The sequence below is a fragment of the Miniopterus natalensis genome, chromosome 15, assembly GCF_054644295.1.
Source record: "Miniopterus natalensis isolate mMinNat1 chromosome 15, mMinNat1.hap1, whole genome shotgun sequence".
Classification (NCBI taxonomy): Eukaryota; Metazoa; Chordata; class Mammalia; order Chiroptera; family Miniopteridae; genus Miniopterus; species Miniopterus natalensis.
In genome coordinates, this window is record NC_142095.1 from 11677140 (window position 1) to 11689996 (window position 12857).

Genomic DNA, 12857 nt, shown 5'->3' on the forward strand with positions numbered 1-12857 from the left:
TGATTAGGCCTTAGGCTTCTATCAAATAAAGCAACTTAATCAGTCTTTCCCAAACTGCATTCCATGGAACACTAAAAAAATCCTACAGTGATTCCTAAGTTAAATATGGTAAACACCAGGTTAAATAAAATTAACACTGTAGTCAAGAATTTCCCAGATGTAGTCAAGAATTTAACATACTAGTATGTACTGTAAAAAATAAGTGGATGGGCTATGCAGTTTTTTCCATGTTTAAATTATAAGTTATTTTGTTTTGAACTACAATCCCTAGGATATGTGTTCTGTACAATGTGCTTTGGCAATCACCATAACAAATAATTCGTGTTCTCTTCTAGGCATGAAGTTCATTCTATATTCCATATAAACCAAAAGTTGATCCAATTTACCTAGTTTTTATCATCACCCCCTTTACAAACAGAAAAGTATCAGTAAAAATACTCAAGGAGTTAAAAAAAAAAGAATAGGACAGTGAATCAGTTTCCTCCCTACTTCTGAAAGGGGTTGAAGGTGAGGTGGTATGAAATACTGAACTATATGAAAATAATTTTATTAATTTCTATTAAAAAAGTATTAAACTTAGAGAGTAGCATGTTTTTGGTACACTATTTTAACATGTGTTTATTCTGAAAATTACAAATGCATTTACTGAATTTTAAATGAACTTAATACCCTCTTCCCCCCCCCTTTTTTTTTTTTTTTACAAATGGCATTACACTATACAATACTGGTGGAATCTGACATTATATGTAAGAATCTGGGAAAGGAAAGAACAAAAACAAATGAGAGCCTCAGTCATGCAATGCCTGGTATCACTGGTGGAAAACATTCCTAGTCAAAGTCTAAAGATGCTCTGTATTCCACCACAATAAGTAGAAGTACTATTATCATTTTCATTTCTGTCTCTGAATCTTAGATCCAAGAAATCTGATGACATGAAAATATGTCACGCTGCCTGAAGCATTGTTTCTACACTGGAGAGATGTACTGAGATATCTGTCTTCAACATACAGAATTGTCATAATCAGAAACTATATTTATACACAGAACAATCTTCCTAAATTTGAGGGTTGGGAAGAAAGTGTCCACAAGTTTATTTCTGCATATTTTGAATTTGCTCAGGCAAACTGTTCATTTTTTTCAAAGTCCTGCATTGTGGAACTAACTCAAAATTGCTCTGTGGCATTTTCAGTTTTAAGGCAATTCAGCTGCATGGCTACAGTGTTCTGTGTTCTTTTTTAAGTACATAAAGCAAATATTTGCATATTAATTGTGAATCTCTGGCTTCTATTATAATTTAATAAAATTATTTTGACTATAATACTTAAGGATCTTAATTTCCACTATAAAGTATGGCGGTAGGGTCAGTGAAGAAAAAAAAAATAAATCAGTCAATTCCTTTCTACTCTCTTCTGAAATCCATCATACCCTCAAAGTGAAGTGCTAACAAAACTAGCCTGGCTAACAAAAACACAAGTGTTTGAAATGGACTAGCTGATCCTGACCCAACTGAATAATTTTAAGTAAAAAATACTGAGGAATGGGAAAGGCAGGTAAGGCTAGATAGAACCTGAAGCTGAATACTGGTTCTAGCTCTGTCACTCTGGGCAAGTCACTTGGCAACACCTGGCCTAAGCCTCCTCATAACAAAAGTCACACTTTACCTAAAACATTATAACCGACCATAAATGAATAAAAATTACTTGCAAATTTTTCTAAGTCTCAATCTTTTGGAAGGTAAGGGGTGTAACAAGTAGACTGATGGAAGCATCATGCTATTTCATAACTGTACATGTTTACACATGCTATTCTTTATACCAAAAATATCACCTGAGGCTGTCTGACTTCAAAGCCTATTCTCTTAACATACTAAGCAGTGCTTCTCTCATTTGTAAAATGGGGGTAATAAAGTATGTAAAATGGGAGTAATAAAATAGCTATCTCATACGATTGCTTAAGGACCAATAAACCACAAAATGTATTAAGATTTGCAACAAATTTAACCCAGATGTAGTCTCCCCTCCCTCAAAAAATCTAAAACCACCCAATAAAAAAACTAATCAAAGAAATGAAAATAAAAATAAACACACTGTGGTTGCCAGTCTCTAAAGATGGACCCAAAATAATTCTGTCCCTACCTCTATATGCATCTTCTTTGTGAGATAAACCTGTGTCTATGTAGAACAGTAAAACATAGTGTAAGAGATCCTGATCATTACAAACCTAGCCTTTAACTCTCCTGGCACCTTCCTCTCTTAGAATGCTTTCTTAGAACCCAGCCACCCTGCTGTGAGGCAGCCCAAGTAGCCACAAGAAGAAGCCAAAAGCCCCAGCTGAGCTCCTAATCAAGATTCCAGGTTACTCTAAACTGTCTAACATCCCAGCCATTCTAGTCCCAGCTGACTGTAGCCTATACAGCCTCCAGATAACTCCAATCATCTCAGCACCACAGCTGATACTATGAAGCTAAAGAACCTCCCACTGAATCCACAGAATTGTGAAGTAAGGAAATACTGTTTTGTCATTAAATTTTGGGGTGGTGTACTATATTTCTATAAATAATTGAAACATTATGACAAAATTCCCAGGTATATGCCCCAGCAAACATGAACATATTTGCATCCCAGTAGCATTTCAAAAAACTGGAAACCCAAATGTCTATCAACCAGCCAATGTATAAATATGCAAGTCAAAGATTACATAGAAGAGATTACTACTTTTTTAAAGCCTGAAAGCAAAACTTAGCAATATGTTTTCTAGAGATACATACATGGGTTTTTGTTTGTTTGTTTTTGTGTTGTTTTTTATATGGCAGAGGAAATGTTTAACAAAACTCAGGACAATGGTTTCCTAGGATAGGCTAAAGAAGGAACTTAAATAGATGTGAAATTGGTAACGTTTTAGTTCTATAGTTGGTAGGGGTTTCTCACATATTTATCATTATGTTCACAATTACATATATGGGTATATACATTCTTATAGGCCAGTAGAATTTTCAATATAGCTTGATTTATAAAAACCTATATAACTTTATATTACATGGCAATTCACATCCAGTTATAACATCAAATACTAACGCACAGCAGGAAAAAACCATTGATCTGATCAAAATCATTCTGACCAAAAGAAATGTATTAAGAGCATTCAAGTTTGTCCTAAGAAATATTTTCTAATTTTAAAAGAGCTTATAAGTTGGAATCACGTTTCATATACTTTAATCACTTGCCAACACATACTACCAAATTTGCACAGGTTTCAAGTTCCTATATAAAGATCCATGACCTTTGCTTTAACCTTTCTTTGAATCAAACTTAATATCTCCCAAATACTGTTTCTTAAAGGATCCTATCATACCTCTCCCATTCTTCCTAAAGATCAACACAGTGCTAAATTAATAAAGAAAACAGATTTGGGAAAAAATAAAAGTGGTAGCCATGGAAGACTGGAAGAGGAAAATATGGGAAACAATGTAAGAGAAATACAATCTATTCAAGATCCCATTATAGCTACACAAATAAAATTACACACAATCCAGGGTCAACAATCCTCTACAAAAATATCAATTCATTAAACAGTCTGTTCTTAGGATTCTCCTAAATTCCTTCAATTTACATCCCCTTGCAACATTTTCTTTCTCTCTCTCTTTCAAGAACTATAACCACCCCTTTCCTTATATAAATCTTAATATATATATACTTTAAAATGATCAACAGCTGGCAAAAACCACAGTTTAAAAACTAACAATTTTGCATTTATCTATTTGATCATCTTTTTTCTCTTGAAAGCCAGTGATATCTCCTTCCTTGCTTGCTCTTCTTGTACCCTCCGTGTCAATTGTAAGACTGAATCTGTCTGGACAGTTAGTACCTTTAAAAAAGTTGTCAAGATTATCTGGAGACAAAGCTGCTGACTCCAGCTTAAGAGTTCAATCCTGAAATAATTTTTGATCTTCAGAAGAGATGAACGCCTTCCTCTTTCTAGGTACTTTCTGCTACAAAAGAGCACACAACCTCCTCAGGTGGGTAAGAAACCTGGTTAACCAAATTATTGCTAAACTTTATTACCCACACACTTTCAATAACCCTTTGATCAATGAAGATGAACACTTAAAGCAATGCTGAGCAAAAAAGCAAAACAGAAGCCACAAGTGCATTTATCTAAAAGCTTTAAAATAGGCAACACTAAATTGTATTACTTAGGAATGCACATAGAATTATATTACCTATGAGGAAAAGCAAGGATGTAATTACTGTAAAAGTGGGGGTTGGGGATGAGAAAACACACACCAAGACTTCTGAGGTGGTGGCAATGTTCTATTTCTTAATCCGGGTGATGGTCACATGGGTGTTTATTTTATAATTGGTCACCACACTATAAATTAGGTTTATATACTTTTCAGAATGTGTTATTCCACCATAAAAAAAATTTAAAGACAAACTGAACACCTTTGTAGAACACAACCCTTGCTTATGTAAACATTTAAGACATTTTCACAGAGTATCTCAAAACTACAAGAGTGCTACCTTCCAGTACTTCTGTACTCCATTGTTTCTCCTGTGGATTACACAAGATGATATAATAATTTATTTTAATAATTAAACCTTCCTAAATAGGGTATATTGCACTTTACAGGAGTTATTGGTGTTTTAAGAATAGGCACGATGTGCTAAGAGTAGATCTGAAAAGTTCTCACAGCAAAAAAAATTTTAACTATATATGGTGATGAATGTTAACTATAGTATTGTGATAATAACTTTGAAATGTACACAAATATTGAATAATTATGTCATACACCTGAAACTAATATAATGTTACATGTGAAATTATACCTCAATTTAAAAAGAAAAGGCATTGAAAGAATATATGCACCCCTATGCAATTTACAATAGCTAAGATCTAGAAAGAGCCCAAGTGCCCATCAGTAGATGAATGGATAAAAAAGCTGCGGGACATTCACACCATGGAATACTATGCAGCTGTAAAGAAGGAGGATCTCGTACCCTTTGGGACAGTATGGATAGACCTGGAGAATATTATGCTAAGTGAAATAAGCCAGGCAGAGAAAGACAAACATCACATGATCTTGCTTATACGTGGAATCTAAAGAACTTAATAAACTGATGAACAGAATAAAAAAGAAAAAGAAAAGGCATCAAGTGAATACAGCAGTCACAAGTGAGTTCCCAGTCATAATTCTTTTCACCAACTCTATTTCACCCATTTGGCCAGGAAGAAACAATAATTTAAGCTGTGCATATACTGAAATTTTAGAAATTATTATAAATTACTGTATTTTAATTTCTTAAATAGTATGGAAAACAGTATATGCTGCAATATTATCTATCTGTGCAGAGAGAGAGGGATCCAATAACTTAAGTTTAAAAACCAAATTCATTTGAAGTCATTTGTAAGTTGGAGAAATTGCTAGATATCACTAAAAACAAACAAACATGGTACTATGGAGAAAAATATTTGACTACCTGAGAACAGCTAATAAACCTAGAAGGCATGAAGTGAATTAAAAGGAAACCCCAAAAGAAACATTATCAACTAATCATTAACAATTTACTAATACAAACATAAAATTTCTTTATGTCTTCATGCAATATTTATTTCCCCTTGGATAAGAAAGAAGGATGAAAAAGGAAAAAAATAAAGCTTGAGGAAATCTATGGAAACTATTAACTTATGGAAACTTCAGGTAACTGATGCACACAATTTTAAAAATCACTAATTCTATAAGAAGTCAAACTTCACATAAAACCTGGTTCCACAGCTAAACTTGAATTGCCAACATTTCCAATATTGTGGTAGAAACTTGCTTCCCCTCATCTTCTGAAATAAGTTTTAAACAATTCCTCAAAAAGTCCCTTTAATGCAAAAATAGATGCAAAGAAAACAGAAAAGAATCTAGCCAAGCTACAACTGTACCACCTTAGAAAAAGTACTTTGCCTAGAAAACAAGACAAGCCAATGTGTAAGTACTCTAAAAGTCCTTTAGGCTACATAATTCTGGGTCTACTCTGAAAGTTTAGCTTCCACCTCTCCTTAACTGGAATAGCTTAATACTTCCAACTTCATTAATATGAACTTGTTACAAACAAAGTAAGTCTAAATGAAAACAACATTCACTTGGATTCAATTACCTTTCTTTCCATTCAGCTATTCTCTTAAAATTCCCATCTCTGAAAATTCCCTAGTCACCCAGGTTTAAAAACTTCAAGCCATCATCAACTCTTCTCTCCTACATCAAAACAAAGCAATTTAGCCACCAACCAACTAGTGAGTTTAGCTAGAGCAGATTGTGTCAGACATTTTGATAGGCCAATACGTGAAGACTTAAATCAGGGCAGCTGATTTAAAAAGCAAATTAAATGGAGGACACTTTCATTTAAGCTGGCCGTGGAGGCAGAGGATGCAGTAAAACGGACACAGACTTTGGAGACAGGCAGAGCTGTATCCTTCAAGCCTTGTGGGGACTACTAAATTAAATTATCTTTTATTTATAGAAATAAAAGATGTTACCTAATCTCAATTCTGAGATCTAAAATCAAGTTGTAAGACACTAAAAACTAAGTGTTTACTACCATTTAAACCATTTATTAAAGTTATCCTACAAAACTAAGTTCCACAGAAAGAAAAAAAATGTCACAGATGATATCGTCAATTTAATTAGGGTACCAGTCACAATTTATTAGAAATTCACTTATTTGAAAATAGTACAAACTTCACCAACATAAAGGAATTCACCAACATATACAGATTATATTCCAATATGTTTAGCTGTCTTTCGTTTTGAACAATGAAAACATTTTTCCAAAGAAAATTCCAAATAGTGGTTAGGTTTCCTAGCGAGTCTACAAATGTTAGTTAACCTACATTTACCTAAAACATAAGAAATGCCTCTTCTAACCCTTACCCTCATCTAACACACTCCCCAATTCTACAGTATTGCCACTTTCTATGTAAAATTTTAAGTCCCTGGAAGACAAGGAAAGAAACCTTCTCAGAAAAAACTGGCTTAAAAACAAAAAATATCCACTAGAATCAGGTAAATCAAATAAAGGAGTGAAGATGGAGTAACTATTTACATTTCTTTCCCTTTCAATAGTATTAATTTGGTCCATGCATTATATTTGTGGTTCCCATATTACTTGAGAATGTCTTTCCTTTTTTCTATTTATTGTAAGGACTGACAGATGCCACTTTTGCAATCATACATAAACTAAATTAAACATTATATCTGAATAAAACATGGCAAAGAAAGAGCATGAAAAAGAAGACTCGGTAAGCAACAAGCTGACCAATAAAAGGCTTCTAATTTCAAAGAATTTAAAAGTTCCACATCAATTAAATCTAATAAAACCATCATAAATACCCTTCTTATAACTTCTGGATTTCTCCTCAGACATCAAATTTAGCAAAGTCAAGTTATTTAACACTGATGGGCTTACGATGTTCTCAAGTAAGTTACTAACCAAAACTCAGAATGACTGAATCTTATTCTAATCTGCAGTCCAACTGAGAATCATTAAGAGTATTTATACCAATTATGTTCAAGTAGTACAGAAAACAAATGCTTCCAAAAACAAGAGATCCTCTTTATCATGGAGTTGGGGAACAAAGATAACATTCTTTATATTACAATGAACAGTACATGATCAGTGTCTATAAGCAGGATTTAAGAACAGTAATGGACAGATAGAAGATGATAAAGTAAAATACTAACTGTAGAATCTAGGTGTTGAGTATGAATGTTCACTATAAAATTCTTTCAACTTTTCTGTATATTTGAAAATGTTCATAATATAACAGTTTAGAAATATGCAGATCTGTTGCATTGTGAGGTATTTTATAAACTTCATAATTCAGGTTAACTGCAGTATTGTCTCTCTAAGAGCATTAAGCTTTCGAAGTACACAAATTGAGAAAAAAATGATTCAGTCACTCAAAAATATTAATCTTTCCACCATTTCTGAGAGCAAGTATGCACTGATGAATACTAAGCTATTAAAAAAAAAGAACTTTTAACATTTTCTCATATTCCAAAGCACTCAAAACTTACTGAGAGCATAAAAATCAGAGACAGCTTAAGTATAGACAGGCTAGTAAATTTCCCCATATTCATAACTGAATCAGAGCCTAAAATATAAATCTTTATTCTGAGTTTTTAATGCTTGGTATACAACCAATGTTGCCTTTATGCAAACTACATATGGCAGTAAAAGGTGGTCAGTCTTAGCCAAGTTAGCCCTCAAGAAAACCCTAAGGAAAAGAAAAAAATTTCCAGATCTTTGCTGACAGATCCTAACTCCCCAAGACCTACTATATGCCTCATGATTACTACCTATAGGAGCCACCACACTTTACCCCAAATGGGAGCAGGTCCAATCCAGCATCTCAAAGCACTACCTGCACCTCCTCCCTAAGTGTTCTTGTAACTTAAAATGGTCTCAAGAGCTCAAGGCTACAAAAATTTTAAATTACCATGAAATCAGTGACAATACACCTGTTCTGAAGTGCAGCTGAACTGCTGTTGCTAATAATTCCACACTTTTTAAGATTTAGGGACATTTTGTTGCTAAAACTGGCTTTATTACCTATTTTGTCTTCTTCGGAACTGAGGTCAATAGCCTCTTTTTGTCATCTGCAAAAGTGAAGAAAAACATGGAGATCTCAAAGCACAGGAAGTAGTCCCCAGCTTATGTTCCAAAGGTTTATCACTCCTTTTAAAACACGCTTTGTACTAATTAACCTATGTATACCATAGTGTCTATGAAAAATTGTATTCCAAGTTTCAACTCTAAACTGCAGCTTTCTGCCCTGTAAAAAATCATCTGTTGCCCTTTTACAGCTAACTGCAGCCCAAGCTCAAGGCTCAGAGACTTCTCACTACAGCTCTAGGGAGAATCCACTGTAACAAGTGCAGGCAGGGAAAGGGAAGCTCTCCTTACATAGGGTGATTTCATATTGCTTCTCTGGGAAAAGCTACCCTAACTTACCACGACAGTGGTTATGAAAAAGGTACTTAGTTAATATAATGTAAAAGTATGACAGTTACAACAAAAATTAGGAGTATATGCTCCAGATAAGAATAAGATAAAATTAAGTGTTGTTCAACTAGTTGGTCAACCAAATGTTTGGCAAGTAGAGAGAACATATTCTCAAACTGCTTCTTCATGTCTGATCAATGCAACTGATATGGGAGGAAGCTACTGAAGCGGTAAGAAAATCATTAGCAAAAATGCTGCTAAGCTCTAAGATGTGTACTGAACTTTAAAATGCAATAAACATATAATACTCAACATCATACACCACAACCTTACAGCTGATGAGGTTAAAAAAAAAACCACCCTGAAAATTTAAAAAACAGTATAACTTTGTGACAGTGAGTCCCCTCCAATAGCTAACTAGAGTCTTACACAATTTAAGAACTGTCAAATTTATAGAAATAACGATCCAACAGAGAAAGTAAACTTTTCACTAAAAACACTTCAGAAATGAAGCCAGTAACAGAGCCATGAAAGAGATCAGAGAAGCCAGAATAAACTGGTTTGTGCATACAGAACCTGAGAGGAACAGTTAAATATTATTAAAGGTTCATGTCCACTGCTAAATGTTAAAATGGTAATGAGAGACTCCCAAGCTAGTATATAACACTAGGATGTAAGACTGTAGATCAGTCAACGTATTGGCAATATTAGTAGCTCTGAAGGAAAACTGCTTCAAAAATCCAGTTATAATGAATGACAAGCAATCTAGACCTAACCCTTTCTTTTAAATTTTTCAACAATGGATTATAAGAATGAGAAGCCTAATGACCTGAAATCTTTAAAAGATATGAAAAGTGAGCAAACAGGATTTCTTTTTGTCTTAAACCTAATTCTTTCATTAAAGTCACCTGTATTATACTTAAGTAGATCTCTAAGACCGAAGAGTTGTGTACCTTTAGATTCCTATGTGTTATAGAATTCAAATGTTACACATTTAGCTAAAGAATGATGTTTCTGAAATGTGTTTTTATACATAGAAAAACAGAAGTTAAACAAATTTTCATGTGGTAAAAAAGAGTTATGATCTTCAAGTATTTTTCTTTTTTAAAATACATCTTTATTGATTTCACAGAAAGGGAGGGAGAGGGAGAGAGAGAAACATCAATGATGAGAGAGTCACTGATCTGCTGCTTCCTGCATGCCCCCTGCTGGGGATCGAGCCCGAAATTGGGCATGTGCCCTGACCAGGAATCGAACCTCCATCTCCTGGATCCTAGGTCTATGCTCAACCTGAGACATGCCAGGCTGGGCTTCAAGTATTTTCTTGAAACTAGAGAAAGAAACTTTTCTTTGCCATACTTAAAAAAAAAAAAAAAAAGAATATTACCTTTGAAGCAACCCAGTAAGACTTTTAATGATTACAATACTCAATTTTAGTAGTAATCTTTGGATGACTCAATGCAGATTTCTAATCTTCCTTTAAAATAAGGAAAAACAACAAAATCACCATTCAGCTGTGAATTTTTCTGCAACCCTTAATTTTAGCCTCAATATTACTACTAAACAGTATTTAGTCATCCATTTGTAAAAATGATACTCTCTGAAAATATACAATTTTTGTTACCAGTAATATTTGGTCACCATGCACTTCTGTTGTAATCTGAAAAAACAGAACTTTCTCTTATCACACTGTTAAGTACAATACTAGCAGTTTTCTTTTTCTGGCTCCAATTTCATTTTTATCTAATTTGGTGTTTCAAAGCAAAGACTAAGAATACTGCATCCAGTTTACAAAGCTTCAGAATAATTTATTTTCTTCTGTGGTTCCAAGTAACATAAAAGTTATTTTCTAATTCTGTAATAAATATATAATAAAGTCTTTCACAGCTTTAAAACTAAAAAAAGTTATTTTCTAAAGAGTGTTAGGAAAAAAATCAAAACTTCTAAAATGGAATTAAAATGTTTCATGAAAGAATGCCAGTAATTAACTATTATCTTAAATTGAGTTCTCCATAAGTGGGCCCCTCTAGTGTTCAATAAGTGATGTAATACCAATTTTTCTATCCATAACAGAAGTGCAATCCAGTACTTTGATATATGGGCAACTTACTCCACAAAATATTTATCTATGTATTTAGTAACTGTCAAGAAGATTTTCTCTCTGTATTTCAAGTGATAAATATCGTCAAGTTTGGATAGGTCTAGAAAGTAAGAATAAATAACTCATGGCTGACAGGTCAACAAAACGAATTTAGTTTAAAAGGCACAGGCTCGAGTTAAAAAACACCACAACAACTTAACTCAGGTTGGCGAGTTAGAAAAAATTAAAGCAATCTTCTTATCTAGGTAACTCACAGACCAATATATTGTCTAAATTAGCTGGCGCTCTTAATGAGGTAATATCCTGTGCAACTCCTGTATTATAATCTCGGGGTCCCTACCACCATGGTAGTTTGTTCTCTTGTCCACAAACCTTCCTGCAGAGACCAATAAAGGAGCTAATGCAATGCTTTTGGATACTGTGCACAACAGACTGAAGGTGACAGTTTGGCCGTAACAGAGTAATGATTTTGCTCTAAAAAGCAACCCAAGATAACTGTGGAACACTGAGGTGCTAAGTGCACTTAAGGGCCTTGAAAAAAGCCACTCTTGAAAAAAATATCTAATGTTAAATAAGAGGTTCCTAGCTTTCAGATCACTTTCGGGGATAGGATCTCCTTTCCTACACTCGCTCTTTTTCCCTTCTTGTATAATGAGACTAAAAAAAGAGAAACGGAAAAAGCGTAAAACTGCGAGGCTGAGCAGGCAGGGCTCCTGCACATCTCGACTCATCTCCAACCGCAACAGGGCAACCCCTGGCCGATCCCATCCCCACCAGCAAACACGCGCCCGCAAAAAGGAAAGAACGCGATAGCCACGGGCGCGGAGGCCGGGAGGCGGGGAGTCCGCCACGAGTCTGCCGGCTCCCGGCGTGGCCCTTCCGAACTCGGGGTCCGAGCCGGCTGCGAGGGGCTTCGTTCACCCTCCTGGGACTAGTCCCACTTGCCCCGCCGGGGGTCAAGGTCCCACTCCGGGACCCCGACGCCTCGCTCTGGGCTGCTCGGGGGAAACTTCGCCCACAGGCAGGGGGCGCGCCCGGAGCTCGGACCCGAGCCCGTCTCAGCCCGGGAGTGCGCGGGGCTCGGCGGCGGCGCAGGGCCAGGTCCAGGGAGAGCCGCGGGAGGCAGAGGCGCGGGTCCCCGGGTCCCCGCGGGCCGCGGGCGGGGGAGGGGCGGCGGGGCACTTACCACGGGTCGAACTCGTGAATGATGCTTTCGAAGCGAATGACGGCGAAGAGGCGCGAGCTGAAGCCGGCCAGCCAGGCCAGGAAAAGGATGGTGAAGGAGAGCAGCGACTGCCAGCCAGCCGGCTGCGACAGACCCCCGGACAGCCCCGCAGGGGCCGGCTTCGGCGGCGCCACGCCGCCCGCCGCCTTGTGCGCGCACTGGGCCCCGGGCCCGTGGTGGCCGTGCCGGCTGTTCCCCAGGGCCATGAGGCCGCTCGACGGGGACGAGTTGAGGGACGACTTGTGCTTGCTCTCCGGGGCCGAGGGCTCCGCCATGTTGTGCCCCGGCGGCGGGTCTCGCTCCTCGCCGCCGCCGCCGCCGCCGCCTGGTGCGAGGGGTGCTGGGCGGAGACCCGGCGGAGAAGGAGGAGGAGGAGGAGGAAGAAAAAGGAGGAGGGAAGAGCCCGGCGCGCTCCCGCCCTTAACGCCGCGAGGCCGGGAAACAGGGGGTGGAGGCGGCGGCCGAGAGTCTACGCCTCCGCAGCGGCCGCGACCGCCGCTCTCTCAACTCTGATGGCCCCAGCGCCCCACTAGCCATACGT

At 37.1% G+C, this 12857-nt stretch overlaps 1 protein-coding gene across 2 annotated transcripts in view; it reads right to left on the reverse strand.

Annotated features, from left to right (window-relative positions):
* The window catches only part of STT3B (STT3 oligosaccharyltransferase complex catalytic subunit B), a 78312-nt gene extending 65706 nt beyond the window's left edge, over positions 1-12606 (reverse strand). For both annotated transcript variants that reach the window (XR_015715696.1, XM_087824900.1), the window contains exon 1: positions 12278-12606. Coding sequence is in view for 1 of the 2 variants with exons in the window: in XM_087824900.1 (XP_087681026.1) it covers positions 12278-12591 (314 nt within the window). In the remaining variant the exon portion in view is untranslated. The remainder of the gene's footprint in view (positions 1-12277) is intronic.
* Between the last annotated feature and the right edge of the window lie 251 nt (positions 12607-12857).